The sequence below is a fragment of the Zea mays genome, chromosome 4 (assembly GCF_902167145.1).
Source record: "Zea mays cultivar B73 chromosome 4, Zm-B73-REFERENCE-NAM-5.0, whole genome shotgun sequence".
Classification (NCBI taxonomy): Eukaryota; Viridiplantae; Streptophyta; class Magnoliopsida; order Poales; family Poaceae; genus Zea; species Zea mays.
In genome coordinates this window covers 135,004,675-135,018,959 of record NC_050099.1, presented here as the reverse complement: position 1 = coordinate 135,018,959, position 14,285 = coordinate 135,004,675, and the positions used below count along the sequence as shown (strand labels likewise).

At 45.1% G+C, this 14,285-nt stretch overlaps 1 protein-coding gene across 5 annotated transcripts; it reads right to left on the bottom strand.

Annotated features, from left to right (window-relative positions):
• Positions 1 to 7,821: 7,821 nt before the first annotated feature.
• Positions 7,822 to 13,731, bottom strand: LOC100273702 (putative protein kinase superfamily protein). 5 transcript variants are annotated; one of them, XM_020551374.3, is made up of 9 exons: positions 13,338 to 13,725; positions 13,089 to 13,218; positions 12,799 to 12,988; positions 10,682 to 10,840; positions 10,453 to 10,585; positions 10,146 to 10,341; positions 8,922 to 9,046; positions 8,684 to 8,842; positions 7,828 to 8,595 (listed from the first exon to the last, which is right to left on the bottom strand). In XM_020551374.3, the coding sequence occupies exons 4-9, from the start codon at positions 10,810 to 10,812 to the stop codon at positions 8,278 to 8,280; spliced, it is 1,062 nt and encodes a 353-aa protein (XP_020406963.1). In that variant the 5' UTR covers positions 10,813 to 10,840; positions 12,799 to 12,988; positions 13,089 to 13,218; positions 13,338 to 13,725; the 3' UTR covers positions 7,828 to 8,277. The 5 variants fall into 5 exon arrangements, with proteins under 5 accessions (XP_008676838.1, XP_035822663.1, XP_020406963.1 ...); XM_035966769.1 differs by lacking the exon at positions 12,799 to 12,988 and having other exon boundaries at positions 13,309 to 13,694; NM_001360295.1 differs by lacking the exon at positions 12,799 to 12,988 and having other exon boundaries at positions 7,872 to 8,595; positions 13,338 to 13,681.
• Between the last annotated feature and the right edge of the window lie 554 nt (positions 13,732 to 14,285).

The window sequence follows — 14,285 nt, the reverse complement described above, 5'->3', positions numbered from 1 at the left end:
GGCCGGTGGCTGCAGTGGTCGCGGCTCCCCAACTCAGACGCGCGGTGGCGGCGGTTCCCAGATCGGTGGTGCGGTGGCGGCGGTTCCCAGATCAGTGGTGCAGTGGCGGTGGCTCCCTGATCTAGAAGACGAGCGATGACAGGGCCCCTTTGCAACAAGCGGCGGCGACCCCGGGGCCCCAAGGCGGGTGAGAGGCGGCGGCACTCCCAAGACGGGTGAGCAAGCGACACCCCTGACGTGCGAGTAGCGACGGTGCCGCACGAGGCACGAGGTTTTGAGTGGCATCAAGGAAGGCGCGAGGTGCGCGCAGCGACGGTCGCTCGTGACATCCTCCAATCCGACGCTGTTCGGGCAGCCCGAGTGATGACCTCCATCTGTTCTTGTGTCCTCGACGGTGTCCTTGGCGACTACCTCCTCCGATTCGTGTTATTTCTTTCGATTATTGTGTTTTATGCCTACCACATGCACTATTTACGCTAAAAATTGTATGATTTTATACTTGAACACGAAGTTCATATATCGGTTTACTGTATGTATATTTTTTGCATGCACATTGAAAAGGCAATTCCTTGATTTATGTTGTTCTTAATTACCATAAAAATCAAATTATTTATGTTCGTAACTGCCAGATTTTTACGTCTGCCATAAAATTATCCCTAATTCCTGCATGTTCGTAATTACCATAAAAAATCAAATCACTTATGATCATAATTGCCAGATTTTTACATGTGCCATAAAATTGTCCTTAATTCCCGCCGACGTTCTTAGTTGGATCGATATTAGATTTGTTTACTAATTATGCTAAACATTGTAAGTATTTATGTGACGTTGTATAAGAATTTATGCTTTGTGTAACTCATGTCATCCAATTTTTTGCGCGCGTGCAGTGGAAAGGAAATTATGATCCAAAATTTGCTCGCATTCAATGGAATCTCCCATGATTTGCCAAAATTTTGGAATCTGTATAAAAATAGAAACCGCATGCATGTGACTCCCATGTTTTTCAGATCTGCCATAAAAATAGGATCGTAAATACAAACCACCAGAGCTATCAACCTCTCACATTTGATCAGTATTTACGCTTATAACTGAGGGGTTTTATATTCAAAACTTAAGGTTTTTACGCTCGAACATGTAGATGCATCCACCAGTTAACCACATTGCATATATACCTATACCATGTAGTATAATTTGTATAAGTATATATCATAAACTGGTTCTAACGAGCCTAATTGCATGGTTGGTGGAACGATCCTATATTTATGGAGAAAATAAAGCATTTAAATAAGATTTTTTTTCCATGCATGCCAATACATTTCCTTTCATCGCACATCCTGTCATCCTAATTTTGTGCGCATACAGCAGAAATATATTTTTACGCAGTGTGTCGAATTGCATAAATTTCTATACCGTGTAGCATAATTAGTATCATTATATATCATAAACTAGTTCTAACGAGTTTTAGCTGCATGACTGTTGGAGCGATCCTATATTTATAGAGAAAATAAAGCATTAAATACGATTTTTTGTTCCATGCATGCCAATCAATTTCCTTTCATCGCTCATTCTTGCCATCCTAAATTTGTGCTCATGCAGCAGGAAATAGATTTTTATGCGGCTGTACCGAATTACATAAATACCTATATCGCGTAGCATAATTAGAATCAGTATATATCATAATTTAGTCATGACGAGCCTAACTGCATGGGTGTTGGAGCGATCCTATATTTATGGAGGAAATAAAGCATTAAATACGATTTTTTGTTCCTATGCATGTGAATTCATTTCCCTTTATCGTACATTTTTCGCCATCCTAATTTTGTGTGCATGTATCAGGTAACAATTTTTTTACTTAGTGCTCCAAATTGCATATTTAGTATCAGTATATATCATAAATTGGTCTGACGAGCCTAACTGCATGACTGTTGCAGCGATTCTATATTTATGGAGGAAATAAATCATTTAAAAATATAAACTGCCTTACATCTATTTCCTAAATTTACGCACATGCAGGGAAATGTGTTTGAGTAATACATCTATTCCTTTTTTTGCGCGCACAGACATGGGATGGAGGGCGCACCCGACAACATGGCTTGGGGTGTGGGTGGACGCGTCGGCCTAGACCAGGATATTAACTTTCTATGACGTTTTAATGGTATCATAAGCATTATAGAAGATGCGTAATTAAAAGGCTTTTGTGATGAAACATCATAAATTATAACGTTTTTAAGAATATTCCTTCTTCGGAATGTTATAATTTTTATTTTTTTATCCAAAGACCATTAATTACGCACCTTTTATGAGCTTATGATACCACCAGAACATTGTAGAAGTTCAATATTCTTGTAATGATATATATATATATACACACCAATAAGATAAAGTTGTTTTATAAAACAATTTGTAAAATAACTTTGTAGAGACAAGATAAGAGAGAATTGAGAGAAACTATATTTCCAGTTTTGCCTGAAAACTGTGGCTGTGAGAGAGGCTGAAAAAAAAACAAATTTCATATTTTCTACCCTACAGCAGGTGCCTGGAAGTAAAGGTGTTCCGTGATTCCGTCCTAAGTTTGAGAATAAGTTGTAATCGTTGGATTTAGATTAGATGGCTGTTATTTATCGCCTAAAAGTAAAGAGAAAAAAAAAACCAGACGTCTATAATTTAGCAACTCTTTATTTAATTTGGATCCCTTTGATAAGAAAAAAAACTGGAAACAACTCTATGAATCTAAACCAAAACCCTACCGCTAATGTCGCTGCCGATTGCACTCACTACGCGCCCCCTTTCATTTGCCACGACCACTGTTTCCAGTTTCCGCTTTCCTCTTCTCAAGTGTTGCACGCGCCACGCGGCCGGCATGCCTATAGCTCTGCATGCTAGCTAGACGGCTGCGCTCCTGGCCTTCTCCTTCGGAGGCCGACGACGTGCCTCTTCCCCGGCCGGCAACCATATGCACTCTCCTTCCCTCGACGGTACGGACGGAGCAATACAGTAGTGACACAACTCTAAGCTAGCACACAGGGGAATTATTGAAGAGCAATGGGACATTGTACGATCATGCAAACCTGCATGGTTGATGCATGCATACATGCTCCTTTCCAGAAACAAGGCATACAGAGACCCCCTGCCATCCGGACGATCCGGCCTGAACCCCACACCACAATACAAGCGCGGGTAGTTATTAGTGGAAGGAAGCGTCTTCTGTGACTGTAATTACACGCTCGCGCGCGGTACGTCTACTATGGAGTGTAATTTATGCATGGGTGGGAATGAATACCGCGCCGCATGCATGCAGCGCGACGGTCGATGGAGACGAGACGAGACGAGAGCTGAGCTGCAGTCGTAGCCGGCCAAGCCGCTGCCGGGCGGCCAATGCAGCGCGATGCTTCGTAGTAGCTGTTTCTGGCCATTAATCGCCTCATCATTAGCAGCTCGCGATCCCACCACGCCATTTATTACACTCCCCTCCCATCCCACCAGCCACCACCTTCCAAACGAGAGCCGGCCGCCGCACGTACGAATCGCACGCCGACGCTTTGCGCCAAGCAGGCCGCGCGCGTAGTAGTCCCTAGTCCTAGGCTTTTTCGACATTTGCTGACATGTTGTACTACTAGCTACTCACAACCAAACCAACCATGCATGGCGTGGCGTGGCGCGCCACCACCAGGTCAAACACTCAAACCGAGTGTATACAAAACAAGGAGAGGACGGAGGAGTGTGCGAATCGACCGGCCGGGATCATCGGATAGCGGACCGATCGGGTTCACAGATATGGAAAAGCTTCCGGGATGGTACTGTACTGTACTGGAGCTGGAGTAGGCGAGATAGCTAGAGAAAGCTGGCCTTTTGCTTGGCAGAGAGGCTGAGGCAGGCAGAGCCGACCATGATGCATGAGGGCAGAGGGCTTCGGCTTCCGTCCCCGGCCTTTGGGACGTGCATGGGGACAAAGCCTTCATCTCCTTGTCCCCTCGTCTCGCTTCCCGGTGCACGGCGGCGGCGCTGCAGAGAGAGAGATAGAGCAGGAGAGGAAACCGAGGGTGCCGCGCGCCGAGAGGGTCTCTCGTTCTCCAGTGAGCGCCATGCATGAACGGTGCAGTGCTACAGCATATATGAGTACACGGCTGCAGCACGCATGTAAAAAACAACAAGGGGAAGGCGCCAAAGCACAGCAGCTAGCCTCAATTTATGAGGAGAGAGTCGAGAGACAAAGCTCTCTCTCTCTCGTCGTCTCGTCGAGGATGAGAGCAGAGCGAGCTGCGGCATGCCTAGCTCTAGCCGGAGGCTGCTCGATCATCTTCTTCGCTCCCGGCCGGCCTGTGCGCGCTCCTGTGCTAGCTAGCGCGCGCATGCAGCCATGCATGCATGCTTGTTGCTTTGCATTGTTGCTACTTAGTAGCTAGCTAGGGTTGACCCTGAGATGGAGAGCATCTAGAGTAGACGAGCTGTTTGCAATGAACTGTGTGTTCGTTGATGAGCGCGCAAATCAATCATATGGTGTTCGTCAACCTCAATCTGCATGCGTACTACTAGTACCACATGCATGCCTCTCCTCGTTCGTGGAGACGAGCTTTTGGACGTATCTTGCTGTCCTATACTCCTCCTACGTCCTTTGCTTGCTGCACCTCCTGCTGCTAGCTTCTAGTAGTACTCCTACATGTCAACATGTGCGTTCACTTGTCGTTCTCGTGCGCACGCATTGATCCGAGGACCGACACTAATAAAGTGAAGGGGTGTGTTAATTTGGATCCAACCCACTAAATTTTACTCTCCGGGTATTTAGATGCTAGTTAGAAATATTATATACAGTGTAGTTACAAAAAATAATTACATATATTAGAACTAATGTAGACATTTGCTACATGATTCGCCTATGCGATGGTGTCTTAGACATTTGCTAATCATAAATTAATTAGGTTTAATAAATTTGTCTTGTTGTTTAGTCTTTATATGTGCAATTAGTTATGTAATAGTATATATTTATATTTCGATAAAATGACTTATTTCATATCAACTAAAAGTCTACAAAAAAGTTGACGTGGTATCAAGTTGGTTGTAGGCTAATACTAGTAAAGATTGTGCACTAAAACACTCAAGTAGATGAGAGCTGACGATAGTCTATAACATGATCGATAGTTTGGTTGATAGCTAATATGGCGGCAAATACAAGTCCATAAGATTAGATTCAACTTAAATAATTGACTTAAAAAAGTTGAGTGCTTGATACTTGATTTTATAGAGTACGGGTTAAGTAGACATAGAGGCAAAACACTCGAGAATTATGTAGATTTTTTCCCTTGATATTTTTATGCATAATAAATAACACTAGATAAAATAGACTGAAAAAGTATTAATAATGATTTTTTATATAAATCTAGTTGAATTTAGTATTGTTTGACTTGCACCGCCTTTCGATGTAAGAAGAATGCAATTCTCATTGTTTGAGGAGTTAAACAATTCAAAGTTCAACCAAAATTATTTAATCTTTTTATACTAGAGTAAGCTCTACTAAATTAGTTATGAAATGATATTTTTTTTCGTAATAAATTTAGTTGGAAATATAAATTTTGATTTTACGGCACTTTTAAAAGTAGTGCATTTGGTTTTTGCCACTTTCTTCAATTTTTCTCGTTATGAAGTCAGCTAAACTAGTTTGACTCATACGGTGGATGATATAGTCGTTATTATATTGTTTTGTCATCCGAGGGAGTACTTGTTGCTAGTAAAGCGCACCAAAACTTTTGTTGTGTCAGTCGTGCATACACTACACAATCTCCAGGCTGGTACCACTACGAGGCTACCGACCGGAGGACCTGCATTCCCCTGGTTGCTGGTCCCTCCGCAGTCCGCACGCCTGCTCCGTACGTGAAGGCGGACGGCCGGACCGGGGAGCAAACCATCCTGAAAAGGCTGGGCGCGCTGTTGGGCCACAACAAGACGCGCCATGCGCCCGCTCTCTCGCCGCAACCCGCGAGCCGGCGGCAGCAGATGCTGGCAGTGGCAGGCCAACGTGTACAACGCGCGCCCCGGGCCCCGCTCGACGAACTACGCCAGCAGCAGGCCGCAGCGGATCCCCGACCGCAGATCCCGTCGGATCAGGGAACCTCAACCGGGTGACGCGCGGCGAGCAGCAGCGGGGCCGCGCCACCGGATCACGTGCGCTGGTACAGCGGCAGCACGCCTGCGCTGCGCTAGTCTGCGTCTGCGTCTGCGTCTGCGTCTGCGTCTGCGAAGCGAATTCGACAGGGGAAGGCGGGAGCGGAGGGAGCGCGCGTGATCCGGGCGACCTGACCGCGCAGATCTTCCTGCGTCGGTCGACGACGCCGACGCGGCGCGCACACCGCGCAGGCAGACAGACGTGACCGCCTTCACGTCCGTGTCCACCTCCACACCCCCTTCTGTGTGCGTGGCCTGTGGCTGCCTATTCCTGTCCGCCGCTGTCCACGCCCTGCCTCCCGGCCGGCCCCTCACCTCGCGTCGCCGGCCGGACGGACGGACGGACTCACCGAAACAATTCAAGTCGCATGCAGAGCAGCAGCAGCAGCAGAAAGGCGCGATCCCCGCGGCCCGCTTCAATGCATCATGCCATCGTGTCCGTGGCGTATGGCGAGTACAGAAGAAAAAAAGGGGGCTTCGGCTGCGGCCTGCGAGACCCATAGTCCGGATCCATGAGCTCATTCAGGACGGACCGGCGTACTCGTAGCCGTAGGCAACTTGATTTTTCGTAGCTCACGCGGGATTTCGGATTTTTTTTTCCCCCTCTCTAAGAAATCCCCCCGACGACGATGGAATGAGTGCATGGAAGGCGCAGATGATCAGGGTCGCTCCATGCGCGACCCTAACGAGACAGTGAGACTTGTATCTGCGGAGTACTACCCCTGTTTTACAGAACGGAAAAAATATTTTTGGTTTTCCGACGAGTCAAGCAATTTTAAATTCGGTCAATATCTTCATAAATCGTGTACTGCCATTTATGATACGAATATGGGAGTGTTTAAATACACTAAAGATAATAGTTAGCTAGCTAAAATATTCTAGTGAAATTAACTAGCTAACAAATAGCTAGCTAACCATTAGTTAATTTTCTAAAACTAGCTGAACTATTAGCCAGACTGAATGGACGTCTTCAACTATTTTTTTGTTTTCCGACGAGTCAAGCTATTTTAAAATCGGGCAAAATCTTCATAAATCGTGTACTAATATGGGAGTGTTGGAATGCACTTAAACTAAAAGTTAGTTAGCTAAAAAAATTTATAGTGAAATTAACTAGTTAACAAGTAGCTAGCTAACTATTAAATAATTTACTAAAAGTAGCTAATGCTGAACTATTAGCGAGACTAAATGGACGTCTTCAACTAATTTTAATAGCTATCTATTAACTACTCTAGTGCATTCAAACACCCCTGCATATTATCGAACCGCTTAAAAATATATATTTTTTGTAACCAATCAATTTAAAGATATAAATATTGATCCCACTGGCCAAAGCAGATATATATGTGTAGGAGAAACTGTTGCAGCTGTGCGTCTGTGGGAGCAGCAGCCCCTGCAGCAATGACAACCGATCAGGGCAGGGCTTGGCTTTTGGAACCCTTTCCCCGATTCGGCTGGCCTTTTTACCCGCAGCTGCAACTGCTGCCAGGAGAGACCGAACAGTTTATCCCTCCCCTGTAGTAGTGTGTTGCCTTATTGCTGCTGCTGCAACGCATACACATAGCTGCAACAGTCTCCCCTGCTACACAAATCTTGCAGCTGCAACAAAACGCAGCTGTACAGCAACGGAAGACGACCAGGCCAAGAACACAAAGAACTGGCAGAACAAGAACACAAAAGGACTGGCAGCTTACCCTTTGCAACCAGACAAACCGACAGATGCGAATTATTGGTTTTATTTCTATACGATGTCGGGCGAGACAGGCAGGCAGGAAGGCAATCTATAGTCGCGCTCTAGCAACTCCGTTACACCATGGTGCGCCAGAAAACACAGGGGAGGTAAGCTATTCCCACCATTACTATCTGGAGTCAAAAGGTTTACCCGTCGTTTTACCCTGCTGGTATATGTCATCAGCATGTCAGCGATGCAGGAGACCTTGATTAGCAGAAGAAAACAAAACAGTGTTCGACTACACTTCCGTTCTTCAGGGTGCGGACTATGGATGCCTGGGACTTGACCGGCTGGACATGGCTTGAGTCGCAGGGCATCGGAGCTGGGGAGAGACGGTGTTCGTTCAGTATTTGCAAGCTTATCGGAGTGTTCCCCCTTTGGGGGGGCTCGTGCTAATAGCACTCGCTGAAACAGAAGAAGAAGCCCCTCGGCTTGTCTTCCTTCTTGCCCTTGGGCGTGTCGCCGAGGTCGCCCCGCGAAGCCATCAGCGAGCTTGTCCCGGGAGACTCTGGGGGCAGGATTGTGTTCTCCGAACTGAACGTGCGGCGGGGGCCCGCCAAGGTCTCTTGTGGCGAAAGGGTGGATAGGTAGTGTAGGAGCATCTGTATTATCTGTGTGAAGTTTGGTCTGTCGTTTGGGTCTTCCTTCCAGCAGGATGTTAGGATTTCTGACAGCTCCTCGGGCAAGTTATCGGCACTTGGTCTGATATTCTGCAGAAAAATAAGGGTTTCGTATGCTCAAATATGAAACACGTGTAGTGGTATAATCAGCTCGTAATTAGAGGGTATCAGGTGTTACCTTGAAAGCGGCAGCGTAGGCAGCTTGAAGGTTAGACATTCCCTCGAAGGGCAGTTTATTGTGGAGGAGTTCCCACAACACAATTGCAAAGCTGTAGACATCTACTTTGTGGTTGTAATGCTTCTTTTCTCCATGCCTCAGTGTTACTGTGCTGTACAACTGTTTAGAATTCCCAGGTTACATTAATAATACAGAAAATTAAGGACTCAGAAACTAAAAATATGGATGCAGTAGAAACCTCTGGAGCCATCCAACGGTATGTTCCTGTCTCAGCAGTCATCATCTCCGTTAGTGTCTCTTCCCTAGCCAAACCAAGATCAACAAGTTTTACTGTTCTCTGGTCTGCAGTCAGCAACAGATTCTCTGCACGAAATGAAGGGGGAAAACACGGACTCAAGATCATCAGTCTGAATAGATATCTGTCCGGTAGATTCTTAAAAGATGACATGGGACGAAAAAAATTAGCTCCCAGAAGATGAATACAGACCAAAGAAATTCATGGTAAACTAACAAGATGTCACCAGTGATTCGATAAACCAAATAAAAAAATAAATTGAATTGTTGGACTGAACAAATATCATCTGAAATACAGATAAGTAGTGATCTCTCCTGATGAACAGGACTACATTGCACTGAAATTAACATCTTCAAACTATGCAACATCACGACGAATCATCCAGGCTACTTTGTGTTTCTTGATGCATTTGGAACAGGAAATGGCGGTAGGATAGGAAAGTTATGCACTAGCAAAATCTCAGCTAAACCTTATGTTACTTTGATAAATTATACTGTAGAATCACGACAAACACTGCAGCTTCATGCTGTCACATACCTGCAACCCTGACTACAACTGTAACAAACAGTCTGTCTAACAGATAACGGAGCCATGACAATCTTAATGAATTATTAATTATCCATCATAGAGCTACAGCATGCTACAATAAAGAATAGGCAAGGGAAAAAAAGGTTCTTAAATAACCATGGTATGTCATAGACTGCCCAACAGCTGGCACTTAACGTCTGAACTTCATCAGAGAACAGTGGTAGCATAGCAGAAATAGAAATGAAGGATACTAAAAATGTATAAGACCGCACGCCCACGCCCACACCCACGCGTGCGCACGCACACACATGCATAGTATGTCATAGATTGCCCAACAGTTGGCACTTAACATCTGAACTTCATCAGAGAACAGTGGTAGCAGAAATAGAAATGAAGAATAATCACAATGTACAAGACCGCGGGCGCATCTCCATCCTGAGCTAATCCACATAAATGCCATTACAAGATAGATGATATCCAACTACAGAATTTACTAATCAACTGTTAAAAGAAAGTAGTTATTGCAGATTAATTATTTTTTCCGAAGAAAGTAACGACGGACACATGGTAAACATGGAGAAAAGCAGTGAATAATATAGATAGCATGCAATGATCAGATCACAAAATGACTAGTCTTACCAGGCTTAAGATCACGATGAATGATCCCATGTGCATGTAAGCATTCCATAGCTCGGGCAATGTCCAATGCAAACCCCACTGCTACACGAGGCTCAAGGCTCCTAGGTCGGAGACTGACCAAATACTTGCGCAACGAACCCCCCACTAGTAGCTCTGTCACGACCACCATGACAGGTTCTAGGCAGGCCCCAATAAACTGTGAAACAACCAGTCACAGTTTTCAATAAACAAATGCATTAAAAACTCCCATCTTCCTCTTGGTCATATCCTTGAGGAGAAAAGAATCAAAATGACTGCAAAAGTAGACCTTGACGAGGTTCTTGTGCTGCACCCTTGACAGCATGGTCACCTCTCTCAAGAATCTCCCCTCCCTCTTGGTCATCTCCTCAGGGGTGTCCCCTTTGTGCACAATCTTGATAGCAACATTTTGGTTCTTATACCTGCAAATCCCAGCATCAAATAAGTGCTCGATCAGGAGAAAATTGATACAATGAATCAGAAAATTGGAGACGATAGATCAAAAAAATGTGCCTTACTTCCCCTCATAGACCTTTGCATGAGCGCCCTCGCCGATGCGTGGCCCAACAAAGAGAAGCTTCGGGTCGATAAACCACTTGGGGTCGATGGAGAGACCTTCCCCTCCATAGAACGTGCTCCCAGATTCCATCTTTGATGGCGGCAATCTGTTTTGGGTCCTGTGGGGTCACATGAACCGACTACAAACTTAAATAAGGTCAACTTTTAGAAAGTACTTGAGGTTTGGTAGAAAGGTAATTCCAAAAGAGCAGGTAGAAAACCTTACACAACATATATAGGTAGAAAGGCTGAGATTTTGCGAATCCGACAAATTTATTTACTTTTGCAAACTATTCCAAAGTTGGTTAGCACGAGTAGACCATCTTACAACAGATGAATACTGTGTCATGTATTCTACAGATTCCAGTTTTCCAATACATATGTATTCCAAAGTTGGTAGAAGTGAACAGTGGATACAAATGGTGGAATACCTCATCATGTAATACATACTTTTAAAAAAGTTTATACCTATAATATAGAAGTAATTTTTTAGATAATGGAAAGATTTATTCCGGCTTCAATCATCCCCTGTCATGGATGCATCAGACCACAGAAGTTACAAAAAAACACCCATCGCTACAAAGATAGGCATACGACCTAAAGACTTATAGCCAATACATCTCCAAAAGATAAAACCTATAATGATAATAACAGCAATAATAATAGTAATAGTAGTAGTAATAATAATCTTCAACGTGCTCAGTCTGTAGTCAAACTTTAGCAGTTTTTTCATGGTGTTTCCTCCACAAGAACAAATCTCACAATAAAATGGGTGAAAGCAGAATCTAAACTTGAGCCAAATCCAACATAGGTGAAGAACAACTCCAGATGCTGACTGAGCTCTGACCACAAAGCGGAAAAAAACCAACATCACACCACCCCCACAAAAGGCACTACAAATCTAACAAAGACACTGACCGTGATTGGAGACACCACATACTCAGAACCTGGCAACAGCATGTCCCCAAGGTGCAAGACAACCACTTTTGAACAACGGCAAATGTCACACCTCTATCACCTTATGAGGAACCTCCTAATGTGAGGTCTCCAAGGAGAGAGACATCTGAAGACTCCATCGCCGCGCGACCGGATATACCAGTACTAGGTTTTCACTCAGATGAATCCACAACGAGAAGTGAGTAAAGGCCTCAACAGCGCGTCCAGAGACAGTGGCGCCGACAGGTGGGGTATACACCAGCATCATACATGGCACCCACATTGCTATGCCGTTCGACCGTCATTGAAGCACCAAAGGTAGATGCCCAACACCGGAACTGGACTGTAGGGCCACCATACCGCAGATTGGGTCACAACCACCCCACCCCCAATGTTAACATCCAACCAGGAGATCAAGGTCGCCTACTCGCCTTCACCTGAGATCGTCATCAGTCGCACGAAACAGGAAGGAGATAAGAGGCAAGTGGATACAGTGAAGAAGTGTGTGAACATCCTTTTAGACGCCACAAAGGGTCGCTATTGCCATACGCCAACTGGTGACCAGGGAAAGACACCGATCTAGATTTGTTAGGGGCAGTGGCGGAAGTACCTCCTGCGCTGTGTGTTTCTCCTTGTAGAAGTTATTTGGGGGTGTTCATAATACATCGGTACGTTTGGATATTTCCAAAAGGTAGAATTCAGCAAATATATGGGGTTTTTCTAGGTTGAACATTATTACCTGTGCCCAAGTAATGGTGTGTACATGAGGCCCAGGTATACCTTTATAGTTTGAAGCAGCGATTGAATACCATCCAAAAATAGCATTTGTCGAATACACAATAGCTTAGTACACGTTAACAAAACCTAGCAGGAAATGGCTGTGTGCTAGAAGGTCCTTTGTATTTGACAAAATCTACTCTGGAAGCATTCACAAGTTCAGTAGAAAAGACACAGCACATCAACGGAAATGAATGCAACAGAATGATCATGCACATTAGACTAAATTCCACATCAGGCTACCATGATAGTACCTCTGACCACCTAGAGAAGAACTAGAATGTTACTCGAGCAGAAGTAAAAAAAAAAGAATGAAGTACTAGAAGCCTAATAAATTCCATAAACACTGCAAATGCAAGGGTACCTAAACTTAACCAGTGGGTGGCCTGAACGCGGTCCAGCAAAACTACAGCAATTTTTTTCATGTCAACCAACTATCACGAAAAAAAAACAGCGCACGCCATTGCATCACGACCCGGTATTACTCATGATGGTGATAGACATGCTTGGCCCGCGCGATCCTTCCAGAAGGGCCACCTTTTTATGCGCGGCTTCTACAATAAGCACGCAGCTTAATTTAGGACGCATACCCAGTATACATTCAATACTTCTTTGCAAAGAGGAGACGGAAAATCGAGGTTGTAGGCACAGTACGTGTAAACTACACTTGTAATTGGATCAGATCAGATCCGAATATAAATAGCTTGGGTTTGGGTGCTCCGTCTCGCACAGCAGGAACAGAAGACTAGAGCTCGTCGCCCGCGAGGGTCTCAAAGATGGAGGCCTGGGGACCAGTGGCGGAGTCAGGATTTAACGGCTGGCTATGCTATATACGCGATGCAAAAATAAAATAAAATAAAATCTCAAGTCTTACTCTGAAGAAATGGATCTGGCTGTGCTCACCTTGCTTCAACCTTCAGTACGGAGCTCGAGCTGGGACTGGGAGAGCCGGAGCGAGGCCGAGGGGGAGGGGAGGACCGCCGGCGGCTGCTGCTGCTCTGCTACTTGCCGCCGATGGGCACCAGCCGCTGCGGCTGGACGCAGGTCACGCAGCCGCGCAGGGGCGTAGGGCTGAGGGGGAGAGGGGAAGAGCCGGAGTAGGAGGAGCGAGGGGGAGGCTGCCGTGCCGCTGCGCCACGCCGCCGCCGCTCCGCGGTCCCCAGACGATGCGAGCAAGAGACGAGACAGTAGCAGTAGCGAGGGTCGAGGAAGGCACGCGCGTGATGCCGTGATGCGGCATGATGGGGTTTCTACTCTGCCTCGGTGGGCAGTGGGCTGCTACTAATTTGTGGCCATATTTACAACGTCTGTGAGAAACCGCTAAATACCCGCGATGTAAAATAATGGCATAATACAAAACAAGTATTGCTCATCACGACGATTACGTGCGTCTGTAAGGCTTTGTTTGATTACTGTGTTGAGGTGATTACGGTGTAAATTACTTTAAGTTACACCATAATTTACCTCAATACATGTGGATTAGGGTTAATAATAGAGTATCTAAACTAGGTCTAAAGTGACACTCTTAAACAAAAATAACTACGACAACATATATAGTGGCTAAAGTAAAATCTTGTAATTCACGTGCAATCTCATTTTTCTCGGACTATTTTATAAAATAATTGTACATTTCCGTCGAATATGGCTTCGTTCTATAGTAGATCAGATGGACAAACTTTGGTAGTTTTGGGCTGAAACTTTTGATTCTTCCATGTAGCCTTAATTTCGACTGCCACCGGATATGCATGTAGGATTATGGGAAAACCAGGAACTAATGTTGGGGCGGAAGCTGAACTTGACCTCGATCTATCTAATCCGACTACAAAAAAATATTTTTTACACATGAGCATC